At 44.1% G+C, this 23,525-nt stretch overlaps 1 protein-coding gene across 3 annotated transcripts in view; it reads left to right on the top strand.

The window, feature by feature from the left end:
- The window catches only part of LOC139416451 (TOX high mobility group box family member 2-like), a 123,542-nt gene that overhangs the window by 65,775 nt on the left and 34,242 nt on the right, over positions 1 to 23,525 (top strand). For all 3 annotated transcript variants that reach the window (XM_071165067.1, XM_071165068.1, XM_071165069.1), the window contains one exon: positions 10,020 to 10,079. In XM_071165067.1, the coding sequence (XP_071021168.1) occupies positions 10,020 to 10,079 (60 nt within the window). The remainder of the gene's footprint in view (positions 1 to 10,019; positions 10,080 to 23,525) is intronic.

Raw genomic sequence — 23,525 nt, 5'->3', positions numbered from 1 at the left:
ACTGACTACACAGATAAAGACTTACATTTTGTATCCATTTTTCAAAAGAAGAGGGTAAAAGGATCTAAAAATGTTTTGTATTTGTTGACTGTACTATGAGACCTGACATGAGACCAGACTGAGTCTCTTCCAGCCTCACCTCTTTATGTAACTGCCGACTACAGTGGTTTTTGATAGATGAAATTCAACTCATATGTTGATGTACTGGAGAGGCTTTCATGAAACAATTATATCACCCCGTACCGCTCATTGATCAAGGTATTGTACACATAATGTATGTTGTGCAGTTTTGAAAGGAGATAGGCCAATGATTTCACCAAGATAAATGTCTGAACATATCATACCTATTCAAAGTGAACAGAATATAGGTGCTTGGCATTTAAACTGTTCTCGCCATAATATATACTTGGTCTTTTACCAAATAGGGATATCTTCTGTATACTACCTGACTGGCTCAATAATAATAATAAATGCAATGAACTATTAACAAGGTGCTCCAGGTGACTACCTCATGAAGCTGGTTGAGAGAATGCCAAGAGTGTGCAAAGCTGTCATCAAGGGGAAGGGTGGTTACTTTGAAGAATCGAAAATATATATTGATTTGTTTAACACTTTTTTTGTTACTACATGATTCCATATGTGTTATTTCATAGTTTTCAATATTATTATTATTATTCTACATTGTAGAAAATAGTTTTTTTTAAATAAATGCAAAATTATAATATTAACTTGAATGAGTAGGTGTGTCCAAACTTTTGACCCCCAAAATGAATTATGATTGTGTTTCGTGCCATGCTAAAATGTGTTAAATATATTATTGGAGACAAGAAACTGAGGTGTCATAAAGACATCTTATTTATGTGTCTGGGTGGTGAATCTATAGGGACGAATATTAATGTGTATTAGAATAAGCAAGTCGATCCTCACAAGGTTTCCTTGAGATGCATCATTAACCAACCCTTGCTTCGGGCCACTGCTCCTTCCCCAGTCATTACTAGCAATAATTTGGTGTAAATTGTGAATCCCTCTCTTTCTCTCCCTCTCCTTTTCTCTGTATCTTTCATTCTCCCTGGCCGTGTCTGAAATCCATGTTGCCTACTACTTACTAAAACTGCATATTGTGTACTGATCAAACAACGTACTATTTAGAACACACTGTTTAGTAAAAAAACGTATGCAGTAAGCTACAAATATCAACATGCGTCATCTAATGTGGAATTGCGTTGTTTCCCGCCATTCATTCATTTTGGTACAGCACGTCCCCTAATCTGATCATGGTTATGAACAGATGATTCTCTTCCTCAATAGCATGCAGTGAATGTGGACTGGATGACAACCGAAACAGTATGACATCCTGGCATTTAAAACATACTACATTTTTTAAAATTTCACACACTACGAAACATTATATTTTCGCATCCCAAAAATGCCTACTATTTAGAACGCAAGTATTGGTATTCGAACACAACCCGTCTCTCGCTGTCTCTCTCTCTCGCTCTCTTTCTATCGCTCTGTCTGTAGTAACTCATCTATCTACTGTATCTACAGTGCCATTTTCTGTCAACGATCTTCACAAAATACTCTAATGTCAAAGTGGATATAAAAAAAAATGTTTGTAAAAAAAAAAAGAAAAAAGACAAATAAAACATGAATATATCTTAGTTAGATAAGTATTCAACCCCCTGGGTCAATACATGTTAGAATCTCCATTGGTAGTGATTACAGCTGTGAGTCTTTCTGGGTAAGTCTCTAAGAGCTTTCCACACCTGGATTGTGCAACCTTTGCCCATAGTTTTTTTCAAAATTCTTCAATCTCTGTCAAATTGGTTGTTGATCATTGCAAGACAACCATTTTCAGGTCTTGCCATAGATTTTCAAGCAGATTTAAGTCAAGACTATAACTCGGCCACTCAGGAACATTCACTGTCTTCTTGGTAAGCAACTCCAGTGTAGATTTGGCCTTGTGTTTTAGGTTATTGTCCTGCTGAAAGGTGAATTAATCTCCAAGTGTTTGGTGGAAAGCAGACTGAACAAAATTTTCCTCCAGGATTTTGCCAGTACTTAGCTCCAGTCAGTTTATTTTTTATCCTTGTCAGAGTCGTGTGTATAGGTGGCAGGGAAGTCAGGCGCAGGAGAGTCAAATGGAGTGTAAAATGGAGTCTTTTAATGAATGTCCACCTAATACTCCATAACACTAATAAGAAATGAATATAAACAAACATGGGTACGAGGACCCGTCGCGCACCTATACAATAAACACAACACTGACAATAAACAATCTCTGAAAAAGACAGGAGGGGAAACAGAGGGTTAAATACACAACAGGTATTGAATGGGATTGAAAACAGGTGTGTGGGAAGACAAGACAAAACCAATGGAAAATGAAAAATAGATCAATGATGGCTAGAAGACCGGTGACTTCGACCGCCAAGCACCGCCCGAACAAGGAAAGGCAGTCGTGACAGTACCACGCCCCTGACGCGCGGCTCCGGCAGCGGCCTCGGGGATGACCCGGAGGGCGAGGTGCAGGGCGATCCGGATGGAGACGGTGGAATTCTTTTAACATGGAAGGATCTAACACGTGCTCCAACGGAACCCAGCATCTCTCCTCCGGCCCGTACCCCTCCCAGTCCACGAGGTACTGAAGGCCCCTCGCCCAACGTCTCGAATCCAAAATGGATCAAACCGAGTACGCCGGTACCCCCTCGATGTCTAGAGGAGGCGGAGGAACATCACGCACTTCAGCCTCCTGGAGCGGGCCAGCCCCACCAGCCTGAGGAGAGACACATGGAACGAGGGGTTAATACGGTAATTAGTGGGCAGTTGTAACCTATAACATACCTCGTTCACTCTCCTCAGGACTTTAAACGTCCCCACAAACCGCGGACCCAGCTTCCGGCAGAGCAGGCGGAGGGGAAGGTTTCAGGTCGAGAGCCAGACCCTGTCCCCTGGTGCGAACACCGGGGCCTCACTGCGGCAACAGTCTGCGCCAATTTTCTGGCGCCTTATGGACGTGGGCTGCCTCCCAGGTTTCCTCAGCGCACCGAAACCAATTGCCCACCGCAGGAGCCTCGTCTGACTCTGATGCCAAGGAGCCAGAACGGCTGATACCCTAATACACATTGAAAAGGAGTAAGGTTAGTGGAGGAGTGACGTAGCGAGTTCTGGGCCATCTCTGCCCAGGGCACGAACTTCGCCCACTCCCCCGGCACGTCCTGGCAATAAGACCGCAGAAACCTACCCACACCCTGGTTAACTCTCTCCACCTGCCCATTACTCTCGGGGTGAAAACCTGAGGTAAGACTAACCAAGATCCCCAGACGTTCCATGAACGCCTTCTAGACCCTTGATGTGAACTGGGGACCCCAATCAGACACTATATCGTCAGGCACCCCATAGTGCCGAAAAACGTGTGTGTTTAGGGCCTCTGCAGTTTGTAAGGCCGTAGGGAGACCGGGCAAAGGGAGGAGACGACAGGACTTCGAAAACCGATCCACAACGACCAGGATCGTGGTGTAACCCTGTGAAGGTGGAAGATCAGTCAAAAAATCCACCGACAGGTGCGACCACAGCCGTTGAAGAACGGGTAAACGTTGTAGCTTACCTCTGGGCAGGTGTCTAGGAGCCTTGCACTGGGCGCACACCGAGCAGGAGGAAACATAAATCCTCACGTCCTTAGCTAAAGTGGGCCACCAGTACCCCCCATCAAGACAGCGCATCGTCCGACCTATCCCAGGATGACCTGAGGAGGGTGACGTGTGAGCCCAATAGATCAAATCGGCCGCGGACAGCAGACGGAACGTACAGACGACCAGCTGGACACTCAGGGGGAGAGGGCTCTGCACGTGACGCCCGCTCAATGTCCGCGTCCAGCTCCCACACTACTGGCACCACCAAACACGAAGCTGGGAGTATGGGAGTGGGATCCATGGACCGCTCCTCTGTGTCATACAGCTGAGACAATGCGTCTGCCTTGACGTTCTGGGAGCCTGGTCTGTAAGAAAGAGTAAACACAAAACGAGTGGAAAAACATGGCCCACCTTGCCTGGCGAGGATTCAGTCTCTTTGCCTGCTGGATGTACTCCAGATTGCGGTCCAGATGAGAAAAGTGTGTTTAGCCCCCTCAAGCCAATGCCTCCACGCCTTCAAGGCTTTTACGACAGCTAACAGCTCCCGGTCCCCCACATCATAGTTTCATTCCGCCGGGCTGAGCTTCTTCGAAAAGAAAGCACAGGGGCGAAGCTTCAGTGGCGTACCCGAACGCTGAGAGAGCACTGCTCCTATCCCAGCTTCGGATGCGTCCACCTCCACTATGAATGGCAAAGAGGGATCCGGATGAGCCAACACAGGCACTGAGTTAAACAGAGTCTTCAGGTGTCCACAAGCCCTGTTCGCCTCAGCCGACCACTGCAAGTGCACCGGGCCCCCCTTTAGCAGTGAGGTATTGGGAGCAGCAACCTGACCTAAACCCTGGATAAACCTCCGGTAGTAATTGGCAAACCCTAAAAAACGCTGCACTTCCTTTACCGTGGTTGGAGTCGGCCAATTACGCACGGCTGAAATGCGGTCGCTCTCCATTTCCACTCCTGAAGTGGAAATCCGATGCCCTAGGAAGGAGATGGATTGTTGGAAGAACAAGCATTTCTCAGCCTTGACATATAGATCATGCTCCAACAGGCGACCAAGCACCCTGCGCACCAGGGACACATGCTCGGCGCGTGTAGCGGAGTATATCAGAATGTCATCGATATACACCACTACACCCTGCCCGTGCAGGTCCCTGAAGATCTCATCTACAAATGATTGGAAGAGTGATGGAGCATTCATCAACCCATATGGCATGACAAGGTACTCATAATGACCTGAGGTGGTGCTAAATGCCGTCTTCCACTCATCACCCTTCCGAATACGCACCAGATTGTACACACTCCATCCTTCTTTTTCACAAAAAAGAAACTCGAAGAGACGGGTGAAATGGATGGCTGAATGTACCCCTGACGCAGGGATTCAGAGACATACGTCTCCATAGCCACCGTCTCCGCTTGCGACAGGGGATACACTTGACTCCTGGGATATGCAGCGTCTACCAGGAGATCTATCGCACAATCCCCCCGTCGATGGGGTGGTACAGAAGGCGAGAGCCAAATTGGCATATTCGGGGGGAATACGCACGGTGGAGACCTGGTCTGGACTTTCCACCGTAGTAGCACCAACAGAAACCCCTAAACACCTACCTGAGCACTCTCGCGACCACCCCGTGAGAGCCCTCTGTGGCCAAGAAACAGTGGGGTTATGACAAGCTAACCAGGGTAGGCCTAGCACCACAGAATACGTAGGAGAATCAATAAGGGAAAGACTAATCTTCTCCTTGTGACCCTCCTGCGTTATCATACACAAAGGTGCGGTGACCTCCCTGATAAACCCTGACCCTAATGGTCGACTATCTAAGGCATGAATAGTGAAAGGCATATCCACAGAAACAATAGGGATCCCTAAACTATGAGCTGAATTTTTATTAATGAAATTCCCAGCCGTGCCTGAATCTACTAGCGCCTTATACTGGGAATGCAGGGAAAAATCCGGAAAAGTGACAGAGACAAACATTAGTGCAACAGAGGGCTCTGGATGAGAATGGTGCCTACTCACCCGGGGTGATGCCAGAGTGCCCTGCCTGCCTTCTCTAGTCCCAGAGGAACCAACCCGGTACCGACCAGCAGTGTGCTCTCTGCGACCATAGATGGTGATCGAGCGGGAACCCCCTCTGGTCTCCCTGCGCACCAGCCCTCCCAATTCCATATGTTCGGGAGAGAGGGTGCGGGAGGATGGAACAACCAGACCCCGATCTAGACGTTCCACAAGTAGCCAGCATGTTGTCCAGCCTGATGGACATGTCCACCAGCTGTTCGAAGGTGAGGGTGGTGTCTCTACAGGCCAGCTCCCGACGGACGTCCTCGCTTAGACTACAACGGTAAGGGTCGATCAGGGCCCTGTCGCTCCATCCAGCGCCGGCAGCCAAGGTCCTAAACTCCAAAGTAAACTCCTGTGCACTCCTCGTCTCCTGCCTCAGATGATAGAGGCGCTCACCCACCGCTTTGCCTTCGGGTGGATGGTCGAATACTATCCGGAAATGGCGGGTGAACTCCTCAAAATGGTCCAACGCCGCATCCTCCTCTCTACACACAGCGCTGGCCCACTCCAGGGCTTTCCCGGTGAGGCATGAGACGAGGGCGCAACTCTTCTCACGGTCCGATGATACTGGGGAGACCGTGGCCAGATACAAGTTCAGTTTAAGGAGGAAACCCTGGCAGCCGGCAGTATCTCCATTGTATCCCGTGGGTAGGGGTAAATGGATCTTGTTCGGTTCAGAAGGGGAAAAAGCGTTCAGGGGAGATCCCGGTTGTGGTAGTGGAGGCGCTGGAGAAACTCCCAGTCTCTCCCAGCGGTCCATATTCTTGACAATGCGATCCATGACGGAGCTCAAACAGTCAATCTCCTCCGCTTGTTCCCGGACGCATTCCTCCACCTCCATGAGCGTGTCCTCTCCTGCTGACTTCATATTTTTATGGTCAGAGATTCTGTCAGAGTTGTGTGTATAGGTGGCAGGGAAGTCAGGCGCAGGAGAGTCAAACGGAGTGAACAAGGAGAGGCCTTAACGATTATAAGCATATACATAACATGATGCAGCCACCACTATGGTGGAAAATATGGAGAGTGGTACTCAATAATGTGTTATATTGGATTTACCCCAAACATATCACTTTGTATTCAGAACAAAAAAGTGAATTGCTTTGCCACATTTCTTGTAGTATTATCTTAGTGCCTTGTTGCAAACAGGATGCATGTTTTAGAGAAGAAAAAAAATCTGTACAGGCTACCTTCTTTTCACTCTGTCAATTAGGTTAGCATTGTGGAGTAAGTACAATGTTCTTGATCCATCCTTAGTTTTCTCCCATCACAGCCATTAAACTATGTAAATATTTTAAAGTCATCATTGACCACATGGTGAAATCCCTGAGCGGTTTCCTTCCTCTCTGGTAACTGAGTTAGGAAGGACGCCTGTATCTTTGTAGTGACTGGGTATATTGAAACCCCATCCAAAGTGTAATTAATAACTTCACCACACTCAAAAGGATATTCAATGTCTGCTTTTTGTGTTTTTACCCATCAACCAATAGGTGCCCTTCTTTGTGAGGCATTGAAAAACCTCCCTGATCTTTGTGTTTGAATCTGTAGGGAGGGACCTTACAGATAATTGTATGTGTGGGCTACAGAGATGAGGTATTCATTAAAAAATCATGTTAAACACTATTATTGCACACAGAGTGAGTCCATGCAACTTGTGACTTGTTACACACATGTTTAATCCTGAACATGTTTAGGCTTGCCATAACAAATGGGGTTGAACACTTATTGACTGAAGACATTTCGTATTTTACTTTTTTATTAATTCCACTTTGACATTATGGGGTATTGTGTGTAGGCCAGTGAAAAAAATCTCAATGTAATCAATTGAAATTCAGGCTGTAACACAACAAAATGTGGAAAAAGTCAAGGGGTGTGAATACTTTCTGAAGGCACTGTATCTATCACATCTCTCTCTCCCTCTCTTTATCTACCACTCTCCCCTCATATAAAATCATTTTTAATGTCTTCCATTGTGGGTGTTTTTGTTCGCCGTCAGGAATTGTATCCATTAGTGCTCTCAGGACATCATTTGTTAGCTAATTGTAGTGGCCCATTTGTGTTCCCTGATATTTTTCTTCTGTTTATCTAGGTAGTAAACCTTCAGTCCATGTCTTCTGGCTCTGAAAATACCACACACCGAATCGCCATGTATCTCCACATCTCTGGAATTTGAAATGGAATGCTGTCTAGTTTGATCATGTTTTCATTGCGGTCTGTCTGTTCCATTTTACACAGCGCTAGGTGATATGCGCTATGCAAAGAATGACTTTTGTCAATAAACAAGAAAACATTGGCTCTTCTTCATGTCTTTCAGCACTTCCACAGCAGTTTGAAAGCTGGCGTTGATATGTGTCTATGAACTTTCTGTATTACCCGATGGGCGGTGAGGTCACTGTCAAGGTTTATCAAACCGCTTCACTACAGAGCTGAGTGCTATGGAGAGTCCAAGGTTGCACAGGGAATATATTTATATTCCCTTCTGTTGGGCAATAACACTTTTTTTCACCATCACAATTGCTACCATCTTATTCTTTTGTAGTGTTCTCAGTTTGGGCTTTGTGAACTTTCCCAATTCTTAAAAGATGAGTCTTTAGATGACTATCGTCACTGGTGTAAAGTACTTAAGTAAACATACTTTAAAGTACTACTTAAGTAGTTTTTTGGGGTATCTGTACTTTACTTTACTATTTATATTTTTAACTACTTTTACTTCATTACATTCCTTATGAAAATATTGTACTTTTTACTCCATACATTTTCCTTGACACCCAAAGTACTCATTACATTTTGAATGCTTAAATTGTCCAATTCACACACTTATCACAGAACATCCCTGGTCATCGCTACTGCCTCTGATCTGGCGGACTTTCTAAACATACATGCTTTGTTTGTAAATTATGTCTGAATGTTGGAGTGTCCCACTGACTGTCCTAAAAAAATATTTTTTTAAATGGTGACATCTACTTTGCTTGATATAAGGAATTTAAAATTATTTAGAATTTTACTTTTGATACTGAAGTATATTTTAGCAATTACATGTTTTATTTTAAACCAAATACTTTCAGATTTTTACTCAAGTAGATTTTTACTTCTACTTGAGTCATTTTCTATTAAGTCATCTTTACATTTACTCAAGTATGACTATTGGGTACTTTTTCTACCACTGCTTATTGTGATTGAGCACACTACCATCAATCTTTCCTCAGATAGGCAGGACGATTCCAACTTAATAGTAGTACTGATCTAGGATCAGGTCCTCCCTGTCAATGTAATCTTATTAATTTTGAACAAAAATGCCAAACTGATCCCAAATCAGCACTCCTAATCTGAGACGCTTGATATATCTGGCCCAGAGCCCTTAAACAGGCCTCTGTCTGAGTATCTTTCCCAGAAGTTGTTAAGTAGTGACCAGTCAGTTAAGCTAACCATAGCAACATACTGTAGTTAAAACCAGTTTTAGGCATTTAGGGCCATATCATAACATTCTGCCATGCAATCTGATAGGCCAAGAGGCGTGCGAAGCCTTGGCTTCGTCTCATATGAGCACAGCAGTTCTAAAACCACAATGAATCACGCCCTTGTGTATTAATCCTTTATTAAAACATACTTAGTGTTTTGGCATCTGCAGGAAGTGTTCTCTCCATGACTAGAATACTCCTTATTACGTACCTGTGAGAGACATGGATCACCTAACTTCAACAGCACTCGGACATGCACGCACACAGAGACAGTGTACACGCATGCGCACACACACACACACGGTATGAACAACCCCACAGGGAAAGCCCAACGCTTGTCACTCGGCTCAACTAATTACCGCCCCACTGACGAACAGTAATTACCGAAGCCACCGCAACGAGGTTTAGTGAATGTGACAAAGTCATTAGACTCGCGCTCCTTGCCTCCCGTAGAGCCATCACTACTTCTCTTGCTCTCTCTTTGCTTATTTATAAAATCATTTTTTACCCCCTTTTTTATTCCCAATTTCAATCTTGTCTCATCGCTGCAACATGGGAGGCAAAGGTCGAGTAATGCGTATTCGGAAACACGACCCACCTAAACCGCGCTTCTCAACACTTGCACGCTTAACCCGCAGCAATGTGTTGGCGGAAACAACGTTCAACTGACGACCGAATGCTGGGCCAATTGTGCGACACCCTATGGGACTCCCGATCACAGGCCGGTTGTGACACAGAATGGGATGGAACCTGGGTCTGTAGTGACGCCTCTAGCACTGCGACGCAGTACCTTAGACCGCTGCACCACTCTGGAGGACCGCTATCTTGCTTATTATTCACACAATGTTTGTTTTTCTTTTCTTTTTCTGTTCACAGTTTGATGGTGACAACATGTACATGAACGACAATAACCAGGAGTTTCGGTCACCAAGCCAGGTGAGTAGTCCGGTCCAAGGTTCATCCTAAAGGTTATACCTCCATTATGGTCAAGAGACATTCTCTTTGTGGTGATTAGGGGACTTAACATAAGCATTCAAATATCTATTAGCGAAGTATGGAAAGCACAAACAAAGGAATGATACTGATTCAGTGCAACTACCCCGCTGGGGGTCATCCATGCTGTAGTTCTCTTCTAGAAACATTCAATACGTTTGTTAAACACCAATAATGCCACCCGAAAGGTTGCCCTAACTGCTTATTTATTGTGTAGTTCTTAGGTAGTTCCCAAAACCCATAGCTGTGTGACCTACTCCAGGTAAGGTAAAGTGTAGATTTGTTGTTACCGAAATGGGTTTCACTTACTTGTCTCAAACCCATTCGCTCCTTGGAGGGCATAGGCCATACACAAACTTCCCCCAGCAGACTTGGTGTTGTGAGGTTTTACAGTATTTGAAGGTGTTAGATTTGTCTAACTAGGATGTTGGGAGGTCAGGGGCCGTATCCCCACAGTGCCACAGATCCTAGATCAGGACTGCTACTCTGACACAATTTGTGAATACGGGCCCAGGAGTGTAAGATAGGAGCGGACCGACACTCACTCCAGTGGTTTGGATGCAGGTTGACATTTATTGTCATGAATCTTGGAGGCCGCTCTGCAGAGTGGTCACAAGTTAGCACAAGTCACAAAGTCATATAATTTTAAAGCTAACCCTATGTCACGTTCGTCGTATAGAGGAGACCAAGGCGCAGCGTGATATGAATACATTCTTCTTTAAAGGAAAAACCACTAAACAAACCTTGACTCTATCTAGACTGCGTGCTGACATGCAACTACACATAGACAATAACCCACAAAACCAAAATGGCAAATGGCAACCTAAATAGGATCCCCAATCACTGACAACGATAAACAGCTGCCTCTGATTGGGAACCAATTCAGGCCACCATAGACCTACATTTACCTAGACATACCAAAACCCCATAGATATACAAAAACCCTAGAGAAGACAAAAAACACATACCACCCTCGTCACACCCTGACCTAACCTAAATAATAAAGAAAACAAAGATAACTAAGGTCAGGGCGTGACACCCTAACCTTAATCCTAACCTTAAACACACAACTGACCTTAATGCCTAACTCTAACCTTACACTTTTGTGTTCATGAATTTTTACAATATAGCCAATTTTGACTTTGCAGCTGGCCCATCTAGCAGAAATCGCTCAGTTCTGCCTCCAGGGCAAGATTCATGACAATAAACGTCAACCTGCGGTTTGGACCCGAGGGAGGGGAGCAGAGTACTCACAGCCAGAGTTAGAACGTCTTGGTTGACATATGGCAGTGTTTAGATCTTCCAGGCTTTGTTGATACTCAGGCAAAGCCTTGGTGTTTAAACAAAACATAACAAGGTTCCAACTACTCATCAATTAGCACTTGCCTACACAGAGAGAGAGCGCGCAAGAGAGAGAGAGAGCTAAGGAGGGTGGGGAGAGAAGAGGGAGGGAGAGAGAGAAAGAGAGAGGTGGAGGGAGAGAAGGAGAGCATGAGGCAAAGCCCCTCTCCACCTTTCCTAGTAAGTTTGTATTTTCTTTTAAGTCTTGATTGACTGCGTATAATGAGGGGTTGAAGGATAGATTTAGCAGCTTATTGGTTGCTCAGTGCAGAAGCACAAGGTCTACCGTGTTGACTACATGCTTTTGCCTGACGACATCACTGGACACACATTGGTTGCTTGTAAACTGTTCGGCACTATTGTTGGTCAGACTGGTCATATGTCAATCAGCACCTACTGTACTTTAAAGCGTTACAGAGAGCATTTGAACTACTTTGCAGATATGAAACAAAAAGACAATCATAATATCAGTCCTACATATCAAATTCCCAGTTTTAAAAATAAGTTGTAGTTGACAAAACATTCCATGGCGTAGAGTTGTTGGTATAATAGATGGATACAGCTCAATGCATGATTAATAAAATTCAACAATACATTTCTTGGTAGTCCAGCAAATATTGCTATCAGGTTGTAAATCACAGCTGGCCTGGTACATTGTTTGCTGCCTTCAACCATTTGGGATGCACTGTTTCAGTTTCAATGACTCAATATTTTGGACAAAAAAACGGACTAATGCAACTACGGACCAATTCTAACTATATCGTTTTTCTGTGGCTATGGCTAGAGATGTGCAATTGATGGTAGGGAGATTGTGATGTGCAAAACTCCCTGATCTTCTAAAAAAAGATAGGTTTGTCTAGTTGTGTCCAGTCAGACCATCTATGGGAGGAAGGACGTCAGCGTTGCGCAGCAGCTGAAACCTGGTCCTGACTGAGTCCGAACGCTCCTTGGCGACAATGTCAATGGCGTGCGTACTGGGAGCGGAGTCAGGTGCAGGAGAGCAGAGAGTTGTGAACAGGCGCACACTTTATTAAGGCAGGAGAAACCAACAGACGGACGCCACTGCGTCAAAACCTCCAGCCAATGCAAAAGTACAAACGTGCAAACGGTCACAATAATATTGTATAAACACAATAACATACCTCGTGAAATAAAACACGGAATAAACGCATACCAGTAAAGCGCATCAACATAGACACGTAACACAAAACAATCTCACACAAAGACATGAGGGGGAACAGAGGAATAAATACATGTAGTGTGATTGGGGAATGAAAACCAGGTGTGCAGGGAACAAGACAAAACAAATGGATAAATGAGAAATGGAGCGGCGATGGCTAGAAAGCCGGTGACGTCGAGCGCCGCCCGAACAAGGAGAGGTGTCACGCCCTGGTCTTAGTATTTTGTGTTTTTCTTTATTATTTTGGTCAGGCCAGGGTGTGACATGGGTTATTTATGTGGTGTGTTTTGTCTTGGGGTTTTTGTAGGTTATGGGATTGTGGTATAGTTTAGTTGTCTAGGTAAGTCTATGGTTGCCTAGAGTGGTCTCAATCAGAGGCAGGTGTTTATTGTTGTCTCTGATTGGGAACCATATTTAGGCAGCCATATTCTTTGAGTGTTTGGTGGGTGATTCTGTTAAGGTTTTCTTCTGTCGAAATTGAGGAGGACCAAAATGCAGCGTGGTTATTTGTATACATATTTAATAAAGATGAAAACACGAACAGTATACAAAAACAATAAATGTGAAAACCCGAAACAGCAAACAGAGACAGGAACAATCACCCACAAAACCCAACACAAAACAGGCTACCTAAATATGGCTCCCAATCAGAGACAATGACTAACACCTGCCTCTGATTGAGAACCATATCAGGCCCAAACACAGAAACAGACAAACAAGACATCCAACATAGAATGCCCACTCAGATCACACCCTGACCAAACAAAACATAGAACATGCAAAGCAAACTATGGTCAGGGTGTGACAAGAGGGGCCGACTTTGGCGGAAGTCGTGACAGACAACAACACCAGGCTCCAGAGCATTGAAGCTGTAAAAAACAGGAAAATAGACAAAAAAAAATGTAGATGACATTACAACCTTGCATAACATCAATTCACCTCCCAAGTATAGATAATAAGAATAACCTCATACAATGCAATGAACATGATATTCACCTGAAGTGCTTGTACTACTTGATCTGTGGTTGCGGCCTGAAGTACGCAATCATGTTTTGTTGCCAGCCATAACTTTCCACCAGCACCATACCATTCTGCAGTCCAACCTGTTGTGGGATGTTGACCCCCGGTCACAGTGCTGTCCTTGACCACACCAGCAATTTCTCCACAGATTCCTGAAGGAAGACAGCCTGACTACATGTACCTGTGAAAAATACACAATAATGTGAGATCAATTAAAGTAGTGCCAATCATGTTGGAGGTAAATGAAATAATGAAAACGTGTTGTTTATGCTTTACATTCCAAGTGTTGTCATCGATTCCTTGTGGAGACGCCACACTGCTGCTTTTGTCACATGAGATGGCAGCAGCTTTCCACCAAAATGTTTGTGTCTTGGGTGGCGTCCTGGTAATACTGTTGCCTTATCCTCTGCGTAGTTGTTGACGAAGTTCACAACTCACTGCAAGTCCTCATGCTTCAGGTGTGACCTGTGCTTGCTTGGGCCGACTCTCTTTTTGATGGGAGGCATTAGACCATTCTCCTTGTATGACTGGTGGAGGAGAGTCAGTCGGGTTCTACTGATGCTGAAAGACAAATTCCAGATACAAATATACAGATACAATATTTTATCATTATTATACAAAATATGGCCGTAATCACCTCCAGACACACCTGGCTAACTAGAAGGGGTCATGTAATCATCTGTGGAGTCTTTTGTTTAGACATGTAGCTAGCTAGCTAAACAATGAACCATTATTCCAACCCATCACAGGAGGTTGGTGGCACCTGAATTGGGGAGGATGGGCTCGTGATAATGGCTCCGATGTAGTTATGTGGCAATATGAGCCAGGACCCCTTTAGTCATCACCTTGTTTTCTTTTGTTTATTGCATCTCCAGTTTTTGGTGATTTTGGGAGTATATGTTGTTGTCATATCAGGGCCTTTATTTTCCTGACCTTTTCAGGTGGAATCATTGGCAAATTCAAGCACATATAGTATGCCTAACGGCCTATTTTAAAAGGATGGGGAATGATCCAAAACAGTTGTTCTGCCCTTAATGTGGGTTACTTTTGATGGCCCATCAATGTTGTGTCCTACGTCTGTGTACAAAATGTGGAGTCTAGTACAGAGTCGCCTTTGTGACTGTGTCCACAGCTTTTTGTTGTGTCTAAGTAGCACCCTTCAACACAGAGACAGGAGATTACAGTATCTCAGGCCCCTTCAAGAGAAAGCCACTAAACAAAAACAGCTTTCATTGACTCTAAGCTAGGAAACAGGTCTAGTCACTCAGTGGCTTTTTCACAAAGGTATTCATTTGTTTGATGTTACTGTACATGTAAGGGACTTTGTCATTTTTGGTTTGTTTACCAGTTGACATTCTTGCGGGTGACCTATTTAGTTTATTAACATGACATGGTTGTTGATCAGTGTTACCTGTGTTTTCCTACTGCATACTGTACCAGTATAACTCATAATATCACTAATTCACCCTATTGACTCGCGTCCGTGTGCCGCGTTTGATTCGAATCCATGATTTTTAATGGCTCGTTCAATGATCCTGATTGAGATGTTCCAAGAAAAAGCATCACACCTGTCATTTGATCCTTCCTATCTATCATTGGATGCACATTATTCACACCCACACACTTCAAGTGCAATGATGTTAATTGCTACACACACATGTAAAATAAATGTAGTTCATATTGTGGATTTACATCAACAATCATGGTCGCCATATTACCTGTGGCATCATGGGTAGTGTAGTAGTGTAGTGTAGTTGTCCTAATACGAGCCTTCCTCTAGCCCAGTGTTTCCCAAACTTGGTCCTGGAGCCCCCCCTGGGTTCATATTTTAGTTTTGGTCGTAGCACTACACATCTGATTCAAAAATCCAACTCATCGTCAAGCTTTGATGATTTGAATCAGCTGTGTAATGCTCGGGCAAAAATGAAAACGTGCACCCAGGGAGGGCCCCAGGACCAAGTTTGGGAAACCTTGCTCTAGCCTGTGTCTGCCCAGTGCATTGAGAATCCAGTGGTGCCCCAAATAATCAGGCTGATTGGATATCAGGCCAGTGGGACGGACAGGAAATGCTTTGATTGGGTGATTACAGACTGGAGCCAGTGTGTGTTTACGTTGCTGTCGCCCTCCTCTCTGTTTTTACAGTCCCTGTCCCACTGGGGTTTCATTTACAATAGGGTTTTAACAGACTGGATTTATAACTTCCTCTCTATGTTTTAATCAGTGTAAGGAGAGCAGACCTGAGTTTTTTAAAAACGATTTGAATTATTTTGCGTTTGCTACCTGGAGTGCAAGGAGGCTAAATAAAGCACTTTTGAGACTTTTCTATTGGTTCCTTTGCGACAGGCTGAATCAAGCACAGATCCAGTATTCAAAAAACACTGAGTATACCGAACATTAGCCCTCACAACAGCCTCAATTCGTCGTGGCATGGACATCTACAAGGTGTCGAAAGCGTTCCACAGGGATGCTGGCCCATGTTGACTCAAATGCTTCCCACAGTTGTGTCAAGTTGTCTGGATGCCCTTTGGGTGGTGGACCAAAGTAGAATCGCAATTCAACGGCTCAGACACAAGAGGTATGTGGCAGGGTCTACAGTCAATCACGGATTACAAAAAGAAAACCAGCATAGTCATGGACCAGGATGTCTTGCTCCCAGGCAGACTAAATAACTTTTTTGCCCGCTTTGAGGACAATACAGTGCCACTGACACGGCCCGCAACCAAAACATGTGGACTCTCCTTCACTGCAGCCGATGTGAGTAAAACATTTAAACGTGTTAACCCTCGCAAGGCTGCAGGCCCAGACGGCATCCTCAGAGCATGCGCAGACCAGCTGGCTGGTGTGTTTACGGACATATTCAATCAATCCTTATCCCAGTCTGCTGTTCCCACATGCTTCAAGAGGGCCACCATTGTTCCTGTTCCCAAGAAAGCTAAGGTAACTGAGCTAAACGACTACTACTACTAGCACTCACTTCCGTCACATTGAAGTGCTTTGAGAGACTAGTCAAGGACCATATCACCTCCACCCTACCTGACACCCTAGACCCACTCCAATTTGCTTACCGCCCAAATAGGTCCACAGACGATGCAATCTCAACCACACTGCACACTGCCCTAACCCATCTGGACAAGAGGAATACCTATGTGAGAATGCTGTTCATCGACTACAGCTCAGCATTTAACACCATAGTACCCTCCAAACTCGTCATCAAGCTCGAGACCCTGGGTCTCGACCCCGCCCTGTGCAACTGGGTACTGGACTTCCTGACGGGCCGCCCCCAGGTGGTGAGTGTAGGTAACAACATCTCCACCCCGCTGATCCTCAACACTGGGGCCCCACAAGGGTGCGTTCTGAGCCCTCTCCTGTACTCCCTGTTCACCCACGACTGCGTGGCCACGCACGCCTCCAACTCAATCATCAAGTTTGCGGACGACACAACAGTGGTAGGCTTGATTACCAACAACGACGAGACGGCCTACAGGGAGGAGGTGAGGGCCCTCAGAGTGTGGTGTCAGGAAAATAACCTGACTAAATACTTATTTGCCCCACTGTATGTCATGGACAGAGTAGGTGTTCTTAATGTTTTGTACACTCAGTGTAATTTCAAATAGAATTGGAACCCAGATCTGGTGTGTAGAGGGAGAGAAAGAATGATAGAGAAATTATTTTCTCTGTTACCTCGTTTTTCACTTTTGTACCGAACCTGCCTTGCTGTAGAAAGATACCCAGGGTCTTTTAAGAACCAGCTAGTTTTAGCTTGTTTGTGTTTGTGCCTTTGTTTCTTTTGTTGTTGAGAATGCAAGACAACGTGGGGCTCTTATATAGTCACGACCACAGGGGAGCTGTTGCTGATGGTCTAGATTAGAATAGAAACTTGGATAAAGTGGCTCCTCTCTCTCTGTCTCTCTCTCTCTCTCTCTCTCTCTGTCTCTCTCTGTCTCTCTCTCTCTCCATCTCTCTCTGTCTCTCTCTCTCTCTCTTTCTCTCTCTCTCTCTCTCTCTCTCTCTCTGTCTCTCTCTCTCTGTCTCTCTCTCTCTCTCTCTCTGTCCCCTTTCTCTCATTTTCTGTCTTTCTCTCCCCTTTCTCTCTTATTCTCTGTCTCTCTCCATCTCTCCCCTATCTCTCTCTCTCACCAATCTCTCTCGCTCTTTCACCCCTCTCACCGACACACACATAATGCACTCAACGTAGACACAATATCCCTCCCCTCTCACCACACAGCAGCTTCGTCCAGTCAAGTGCGCTGCCCATAGGGTCCGTGCAGATGTTGTTTGGCCTCTCTGGCCCTGCGCTGTTCCGACGCACATCTCCACTGACTGACTCACAGCGCAGGGAGCAGAGACACTCTGGTAGCACATACACCACATGTGGGTGATGGTGAGGTGAGAGCAAAGTTACTTAATGGTGACTCATGGTGTACCATTTATAGTCTGAGCACAACAGACAGACACACACGCACGCACACACACACACGCGCACACACACACACTCCCCTTCCCTCTTCAGTGGATGTGCATATACAGGTCTCTTCTCATCATCTTTCCTTTTTGGTAATGTGAAAAGTTGCATGAGTAGATGACTAATCATGTGGAAAGGGTGACGCACATCTCTTTCCCGAGCCCAACTAGAACACTTTGTGCGATGCATAAAACAATGGAGAGAGTGGAGATGAAAGCCTTATCGTCTAGCTCTATCTGTTGTGTACTGTTATTCTAAAGCAGTTACACCCCAAAAATATGCTCCTTCAACATTGAGACAACATTGAGACAACATTGAGGGAATAGGATGCCCACACCCACGCTGAGAGGATTTGTTAGGGTCGTCTTATGTAGGTCAGCCTATGTCAGCCAATAAATCCAATTATCATCAGCTTCTGAAGGAGTAGAAATGAAAGAAGAAATGGGCCTAGGGTCACCACAATCTCTGCGAGTGCGTTCCAGTTTTAGCTGAGATTTCCCTTTATGTTTCAGGTTCTACTAGACTAGACAACAGGACCGATACAAGACTATCCCAATATCTTTAGTATTGTAGCAGACTTCAAAAATACTATTTCAAATAATTAAAAATGCTTTTAAGCTGGGCTTGATTGAGCTTGCCTGGCACAATGGAACCAATAGGATAGTTGCAAAAGATCTGGTACTCCAGACAGATGCGCATTTGAAATATTTCAAATAGTATTTGAACCCAGGTCTGGAGTAAAGTGCATGAGGATGATCTAGTGAACGCCCTCCTTTGACTGTGACTCGCTAGGTCCTCCTCATCTAAATGTACATCGTGCTAACATCTTAAAACCACCTTATCAGCAGGGGAAGTAAACTGAATGATTCATGCACTCTTTTATGAGAACTTGAAACCTTGGATCTATTTTCAGCTCCACTCCATATGCAGTATTGCTGTTGCGGAGGGATTTAGAGAGGACTAGATAGTTTTAGCTTTTTTTCTCCCCCCACCCTCTCTCTCTCTCTCTCTCTCTCTCTCTCTCTCTCTCTCTCTCTCTCTCTCCCTCTCTCTCCCCCCCCCCCCCCCAGTGATCTTTCTCATCATATGGAGACCAAGGTCATGCCTGAAATACAATAGACGTGTAGACATCTGGTATAATACTGTGGAAAGTTAAATCTATATGAATGGCCCTGCCGCAGTAGATTCTCTCTGATGCACTCCTCGCGGTTCAGTGGAAGTAAATCACAATGTTCTCTTATTACCCTGACTGGAATGAGGGCATAGAGAAAGAACATGAGGGATCACCCACCCCCACCCCCCCCACCCCGTTTGCCACGGCTTAAAGAGAATGACATCACGGAAATAAAAAATAAATGAGGATTATGGGTAGGCTATTGTGCCATATGTGATTACCAGGGCTTCCACATTCCCCTAGTGGGAAGAGTGACTACAGGCTGACATCTTTTATTTATTCTTGTGATTTTAACCACAATGAATAGATGAAATACGGAAATGTGGGGCACCACAAATATGCCTGTTTTTGGCCCCTGACAAAGATCATGCTTTCTGGATGTTTCAAACAATTGTAGGAGTCTGTCAGAGCTTTATTTCTTTATACATACACTTATTACCCCGTCTGAGAAAAGAAAACACTTTTCAACCCATATGATCTAGTACATAATAAAAGTATAATAAAACATATACATAAATATTTAAACAATGTGAAGGAATAAGCCTTTTCATACATTTATAATATGTCCATATATAGTTATAATCTGTTGTAGAAACATCTACCCAAGATCATTCACATTCTTTATTACTTTACCAAATGTATCATGACATTAGTGATGTTCACAAAAATAACAGCTTTTGACTGTCTAAATCAACATTTGTGCCATTTAAACAGCGTGTAGTCCCTGCTATAGACAAGGGGAGACGGGCGATGTAAAGCATATGCAATGTCTCTGCCTCCGATGTACAACAAATGTTTGACTTCCACACAAAATGACTTTGTTACTTATTTTAGGTTTAAGGTGGTACGTCGCATTCTTTTTATTTATTGTATTTCGATCCACCTGCTCGAGACAAATTCAACGATTGCGTTGCCACGTCTGTGCGGTGAAGCAGTCGAGCTGAATAAATGTTTTTATCTTTGACGTAACGTTGCAGTGAACTTGATTTCACCACTCTCTCTGAAAACACATCCATCACGTACTACGCTGAATGTCCTTTGAAGAAGCAATAATGTACATGAATCTAATGATGCAGCCGACCACCGGAGAAAGGCAAATACACGAGTATTCGACAGAGGATGTTGATGTTATCCCAGGATGGCTGTCTTGTGACTTCTGAAATGGTGTGAAATCAAGAAAATAAGTGATGTAAACATATACAAAAACATTGGGGGTAATTCTAGTGCCAGATTTCAGGGGACTGTCAACTTATTATGGTGTGTTTCTTTTTCCACTCTGGTCAAAAGTCTTCCACATATAATTTATTTTGATGTGGTTTTGGTGGAGATCGAGCTCAGCTCAAATAGGCCACACACAGCTGTAATGGAGTGTGGAGAGGGGTCTTTTACCCAACTAAATTAGATCTATTTTGGTGTGACATTTGAGGGAATTGCCAGTGAGGGGAGCAGGATGGAAGATACCGCACTCCCCCTCCCCACGGCTTCTGAAGGACATCACCTGTGACCCTGACACGGGATTGGATGGTGAAAACCACCCCCTTTTCAGGTTACTTATCCCAGTTCTACCTGGCTGTCAGTCAGCCGGCTCTGAAATCCATCAACTGCTCTTTTTCAATCGAGGGCCATTTATTGCCATTGCCATCTATTGTAGAGGGCTGGTTCTGCTGATGCATAAAACCCAATGGAATTTTGTGTCAATTGAAAGCCTGGTGGATAGGTCACGTGCCCCAACGCACTGTCCTTTGTCTTTTTAACCATCGTTCTGAAACACGCACTCGTTCTCGTTGCCGAGTGTCGTTTTTGTCCTCTCTCTGCTCAAGAGGCTCTTCTTGGCTGCTGGATCTAGTCCTAGAATGTAATGTTGTGTTGTGTTTGAGTAGCCTATCCTAATCCAACTGTCATATATGCTGTGGAATACTAGTGGATTTATCCAATATTTTTATTCAACATTGATATTAATCCATATAATCACCGGTGTTAGATTATTGCATATCGCATGGACAGCCTACATGTGGAATGGAATTGTAGAGAGGAGGAGTTGTGTAGTGTCCTCAGAGCTTTACAAGCATTTTTTTGCCCGCAAAAAAAACAAAAACATTTCACCTTTCATGGGAGGGCGATGGTTGGGTAGCGAGGTTGAATTTTACATTTAGTTTTGACCCCTTCTGTTTTCTCCGCAGCCGCAATGTCCTGAAAGACAGTAGATATATGAATTATTTATCTGTATTTGAACATATTAAACTTGTAATGTCCTTGTCCCACATTTTATCCTCAAGGGCATCCAACAGAGCTGTTAAAAGAATGGAAGGCCTGATTGTAAAATCGCCTCTTGCAGCATTCAAATCTTCTAACATGAATCCTACATCAATTTACTTTAATCTTGGAGAATGAATTGTCTGAAATACATGTTGTGGTAGTTCGGATAAAAGCTGGATGAAATGCAGGGGAAGCTTTAGCCATTTTAAGCATTTAAGAAGTGGTGAATCCATACAAGCAAAGAAGCTAGCGTTTCGTAACATCTTAGCAACATACACTGCTTTACCAAAAGTATGTGGACACCTGTTGTTGAATAGCTCTTTCCAAAATCATGGACATTAATATGGTGTTGATCCTCCCTTTGCTGCTATAACAGCCTCCACTCTTCTGGAAAGGCTTTCCACTAGATGTTGGAACATTGCTGTGGGAACTAATGCCACAAGAGCATTAGTCAGTTCGGGCACGGATGTTGGGTGATTGGGCCTGGCTCGCAGTCGGCATTCCAATTCATCCCAAAGGTGTTCGATGGGGTTGAGGTCAGGGATCTGTGCAGGCCAGTCAAGTTCTTCCACACTAATCTCGACAAACCATTTCTGTATTGACCTCATTTTGTGCACGTGGGCATTGTTATGCTGAAACAGGAAAATGTCTTCCCCAAACTGTTGCCACAAAGTTGGAAGCACAGAATCGTCTAGAATGTCATTGTATGTTGTAGCGTTAAGATTTCCTTTCACTGGAATTAAGGGACCTAGCCCAAACCATGAAAAACAGCCCTAGACCAAAATTCCTCCTCTACCAAACTTTACAGTTGGCACTATGCATTGGGGCAGGTAGCGTTCTCCAGGCATCCGCCAAACCCAGATTAGTCTGTCGAACTGCCAGATGGTGAAGCATGATTCATCACTCCAGAGAATGCGTTTCCACTGCTCGAGAGTCCAATCTGGCTTTAGAAGATGCTCATTCCAATGATACTTGCCTTATCCACCTTTTTGACCGCACAAGCAGGAAAGTGAGAAGGGGAACTATACAGGAATGGTCATGTTAGACTTGCAGAAAGCTTTTGACACAGTGGACCATGATATTCTCCTGATGAAACTGAAATGCATGGGTCTAAATGATGTAGCAGTGAATTGGTTTGGGTCTTATCTGACCAACAGAACACAAGTGTGTAATGTTGGCGATGTTCTGTCAGAGGCAAAAGAAATATCCTGTGCAGTACCGCAGGTATCAATTTTAGGGCCTCTCTTATTTCTTATATGCGTTAATGATATGCCAAGTACAGTAAAGTGCTTTATGCTGATGACTCAGCCATACTGGTATCAGGGATGGATACAGTTTACATAAAGGAAACCCTGAGTAAAGAATTGCATTTTGTTAGAGATTGGTTGACTGACAAAAATATGTCGCTACGTTTGGGAAACACTTTAGTGATTTTGTTTGGAACAAAACGTAGATTGCTTAGGGCTGACAATATAAGGGTAAACTATGCAGACAAGGAGATTGAACCTAAAACAAGTGTAACTTATTTTGGTGTGTCCCTAGATCAATCCCTTTCTGGAGACCTGATTGCTGCTGAAATGATTTCTAAAATGGCGAATAAATTGAAATGATTGATATTTTAACATCAAAGTTAAGAAACTGCTTGTCTCAACCTTGATCCCGTGTCATTTTGATTATGCCTGCTCTGCTTGCAAAATAATGTTATCAGGTATATGCTGAATGTCCCCACTAGGACCCACACAGGGGTACAGGACTTCCGGGAGGTGGGCATGTTGCTTTTGGAGTCCAACTTAATTAAACGTAATCATTATGTTTGACATCTTAAATGATCGTGCCCCAGGTTATATGAAGAACCACATTGATATGCTCGATAACCAACACAGTTACAATACCAGATCTAGTGTTATGTCTTGTAAAATTTTCATTTGGACAAGGTTGTCTAAGTAAGAGAAACCA

The sequence above is a fragment of the Oncorhynchus clarkii genome, chromosome 9, assembly GCF_045791955.1.
Source record: "Oncorhynchus clarkii lewisi isolate Uvic-CL-2024 chromosome 9, UVic_Ocla_1.0, whole genome shotgun sequence".
Lineage (NCBI taxonomy): Eukaryota > Metazoa > Chordata > Actinopteri > Salmoniformes > Salmonidae > Oncorhynchus > Oncorhynchus clarkii.
The sequence above is the reverse complement of the archived record's forward strand: the minus strand, read 5'-3'. Positions and strand labels throughout refer to the sequence as shown.